General features: G+C 30.4%; 1 protein-coding gene across 1 annotated transcript; it reads right to left on the reverse strand.

Annotated features, from left to right (window-relative positions):
* Window positions 1-349: 349 nt before the first annotated feature.
* On the reverse strand, window positions 350-2,891 carry LOC145005590 (1-aminocyclopropane-1-carboxylate oxidase 3-like). Its single transcript, XM_078964699.1, has 4 exons — window positions 2,709-2,891; window positions 2,397-2,623; window positions 1,396-1,729; window positions 350-866 (listed from the first exon to the last, which is right to left on the reverse strand). Exons 1-4 carry the CDS (start codon window positions 2,811-2,813, stop codon window positions 573-575), a joined length of 960 nt encoding a protein of 319 aa, XP_078820825.1. The 5' UTR covers window positions 2,814-2,891; the 3' UTR covers window positions 350-572.
* Window positions 2,892-4,363: the final 1,472 nt, after the last annotated feature.

Genomic DNA, 4,363 nt, shown 5'->3' on the forward strand with positions numbered 1-4,363 from the left:
TTTTGCATAACTAAAATGATAAGCCTACTTTTGATTTGCATTGGTTTTCTGTCAAAGTTAATGGATAATCATAAAAATGGACATATGTAACATTTTATAATTTGATCAACTATTTGACCCATATCACCAAATGACCACCCATTTGCAATGGGTCAGTTAGGAAACTGCAAATTACTTTTCTTTTATTTTCTTTCGAAATGACATTATCATTTTTAAAGACGAAGATGTTCCCAATATAATTGCAAAAAAAAGATGTTTATTTATTTTGTTATAATTTCTTTTCACAATGTTTGTCATTGTTCACATGCAGGAGCAGGATTATTGAGTAACTATTAAGCAAACATTAATATTGGAAAAACACAGAAATTATGTCATTATGTTATTAGGGCATTTCCAAGATTTGGTCTTCTTATACAAACATTCATAGATAGATGCCTGCAAGACACTAGAAACACAACACCTATGAATATACTCCTAACACATTAATTTAATTTCCTTTTTTAATATATATAAATCTTTTATTTTATTAAATCCGCAGACACACAAACACCATTACTGTAGGTTTTTTTATCTTAAACAGTTGCAATTGGGTCGACCCTAATGGTGTCTTCCATAGCTGTCTTAAAAGCTTCAAATCGGGGCTCTTTAGCCTGAAATTTCACTTGTGCATAGAGCTTCATGTAATCCTCAAACACAAATTTCGGGTAGATATTGTTTTTCTCTTCTGCTTTGTTTACTAATTCTGGGGCAGGGTAGATCACAGCATCACTGCCCGGATTGTAAAATGATGCAATCGACATGCGGGTCCCATCTGTTTGAGCAATCACTCTATGCATCACGCTCTTGTACCTTCCATTTGTAATCACCTGAAAAAGAAAGATAATGTTTTTAGTACACCCTTTATTGTTTCAAGAAATGGGCATGATTCCTTAAGCATGAAGTACAACATTTTATTGCAATACTCTATACTTGGGCTAAATGCAAGAAGTTGCAATGTACTTTCGTTTATTTACGTATTATAGAATCATATTTTCGTTTGTACCAAACTATAGCATTGTAGCATAACATCCTACTTTTAATTTTTTTTTGTTATATTATTGTACTTTTGTTTTGTTTATTAAGGCGCTTATACTTTGAAAAATCTACTAAATTATAGTATTGTACCTTCAATTTATTTCTTATTAAGACATTAAATTTTTAAATTTCTTTGTAGTTATACCTTTTTATTTGGATGACATTGCTACATTTAGATCAATTTTTGCAAAGTACAATGTTATGATAGGAACAAATAGAAGTAGATTGTTATAAAAAGCAGATCAATGGAAGTATGTTGCTATTTATTGCATATGTTTAAATGGGGTTTGGTTTAAAACTTTAAATTGTTGTAATATATACCTCAAGTTGATCACCCAAGTTGATGACAATCGAATGATGCATAGGTGGCACATCAATCCATTCTCCATCTTTAAGTAACTGGAGCCCACTGACCTTATCGTCCTGAAAGAGCAATATAACACCGCCAGCATCGGTGTGGGCCCGCAGACCCTTGATAAGATCGGGCTTGGGGCAAGGAGGATAGTTGCTCACCTTGGTCCCAAAGGTGGGGCCCTTGGAGCCATAGAAAGCTTTCTTGAGATAACCCTTCTCTAATCCCAAATTCTCACATAATATGTCTAAGATATTTTCAGCTAGTTTCTCAATTTCTTTAGCAAACTCCTTCATCACCTTCCTATAATCACACATAAACCATAAGGGTCTCTTTGTTATAATGGAATTGAATTTAAAAGAGTGGAATGAACAAAGTAATTAATGGAATAGATCATTAGCTTTGTTATCATATCTAGTTGGCTTGAAATAACGAAATATTGTACAATAAAACGCTAGATAAAACTAAATTGATAAATAAACCAAATTATTATTTCATAAAAATAAACTTTAATCAAACTAGATATCGTTAAATAAATCGTATATGAACACATATTGATGTCGGTTGAATACAAATACTATATATAGCTTTAAATAATAAAAAGAATTGCCATCTAAAACAATTGTTTACAAAAGTAAATACCATGATATTTTGAAATAGAATCATAGTAGAAAAAGTATATAGTTATAACACCAAAAAAGTCATTCAGTTTTAGTTTTTAATTTATTTAATTTTAAAATCACTAGTAGTTATTGAAGATCGTATAAATAAAATAAAAGTTATATATGATTATAATCTATCAACCCGAACGAACGGAATCGCATTCCTGAATAAATTCTTTATTCCATTCTTACGTGGCAAACAACTGTATCCATTTTTACATTTATCTGAATGATCAACAATCTATAAATAACAAAATCATCATAATAAATTAATAACTTAATAATCATTATGTATATAATATATATACCTGTATTCATCTTCAAGATCAGGGATCTCAGAGATGTTGGATTCAGGAAGATGACGGAGATAAAAAGTACTCTCCCAATCCAAATCTTCAATTTCACTTTGAACTGCTTCTAAGCCTTTACTAGCCACCATTTCTTTAAACCTTTCTTCCATGCATTTCTTGTAATGCCCTTTTGTCATCTTCTCCACAGTGTCCAAAAGCTCAGTCGATATCCCATGATTCACAATCTTCAGTATAAATCATACAACAAAACATTAATAAGTTACAAGTTACAACAAATGATAGCATAGAGTACAAGTGATGATTGCATACCTCAAAGAAACCCCAGTTTTCACAAGCATCATTGATCAAATTCATTGTTGCAGACCTTTCTTCTCCATTCAGTTTCTCCATGTTCACAATTGGGAATGTCGCCATTTTTTTCTTCAGAGCGTGTAAGTTGTGTGTGTGTAGGGAAAGGTGATGTTAGTGTGTGTGGAATGAAGGTGGGGGTGGGTGCAATTTATAGTGGAATTGAAGAAGGTGGGAGGAAGTAGGAAAATTAGAAACAAGGAAAAAATGGAACAGGACTCATGCAAATTTTACATGTAGCATTCTTTGTGGGACCCTTTTGAAAAGTTATGGTCAGCCTATGACCATGGGTCTAAATCATCTCTTTAGCTATGTCATTATCATTTTGGTTTATTGTAAATTATTGTTAAAATAACATTTCTATAAAAAAAAAACTTATTACTTGGTTCATAAATCATGTTCTAAAAAATGAATTTGTTCATTGAACTTATTATCGATACAAAAGATATTGGACCAGAGATTGGGACCATAGATTCGAGACCTGAGATATTGATCAAAATTTTGGATCAAACCAATAAAAACTTAGTAGATACAGATCTTGTGTATCTGATTATTTCGATCATGTAAACTATGTTAACCCTTGCTTGTTTTATTTTTCTTTGTATTTTTATATCGAGTTTGTATTTTTTTAGGCCACAATTTTTTCGTGCTTTTTGTATTTGGATTAAGTGCAATTATTACTATAATGTATTTCTTTTGTGTAAAATTCATCTTTATTTGTAATGATGTTTTAGAACATACATTTTACGTGTTTTTTTGCAAATTTTTTATACAAGTGCACATGCTTTCTATTGTTGCATATCCTTTTAAATGAAAAATGATTAGCTATTTTTGAAATGATGTTGTAAATCATGTATTTTATGTGGTCCTCATATGCTTTTTGTACTTTGAGACGTGCATTTTGGGGTGCGGTGACTATTTTTAAGTTGTGAAGAGTGCATTGAAGTTGTACATTGATATGATTTGTCATTTTGTAGATTTCAGCCAATAATAGGTCTTTATTGAGTTGAATGAGTCTATACCATTGCTATTGCATAAAATACAAGTACATGAAGAATTATTGGTATGGAAAAATGATTTAATAACTTTTCCCTACTTTTGTGCTCCATGACGTAAAGATTTAATTGCTATTTATGTTTTATATTAAATATTTTGATTAAAGGGTGTTTGATAATTTTCATTTTGAGTCGGATATAACTTTAAATCGGACGGATTAAGAGACATATGGAGGAGTCAAAACTGAATTAAAGACTTCAAATTGTGGTATTAAATAGTTTAAATCTGATCGAGTCAGACCTAATTTTTACAGATTCAATAAAAAACAATGCTCTAAATTTTAATAAAATGTAAGGTGCTTATGGGTATATAAATATGTGAAATGCAAAAATTTTATCTGGCTTTGTTGAGTATAGGGGATAATGATTTAAAATGGTAATATATTTTTTTATTCATATAAATTTGGTCATTGAGTTTTATTTTCGTTTATATATACCCCTTCAACTTGTTAAACTATACATATTCAATCTTTATGACCGGTTATTCCAGGTTAATCGGAAAAAATGACTTCATAAGGTAATATATTTTTCATTTTGTATGCATTTCGTCCTTAATATTTT

This window comes from Lactuca saligna, chromosome 7 (assembly GCF_052625555.1).
Source record: "Lactuca saligna cultivar CGN05327 chromosome 7, ASM5262555v1, whole genome shotgun sequence".
Classification (NCBI taxonomy): domain Eukaryota; kingdom Viridiplantae; phylum Streptophyta; class Magnoliopsida; order Asterales; family Asteraceae; genus Lactuca; species Lactuca saligna.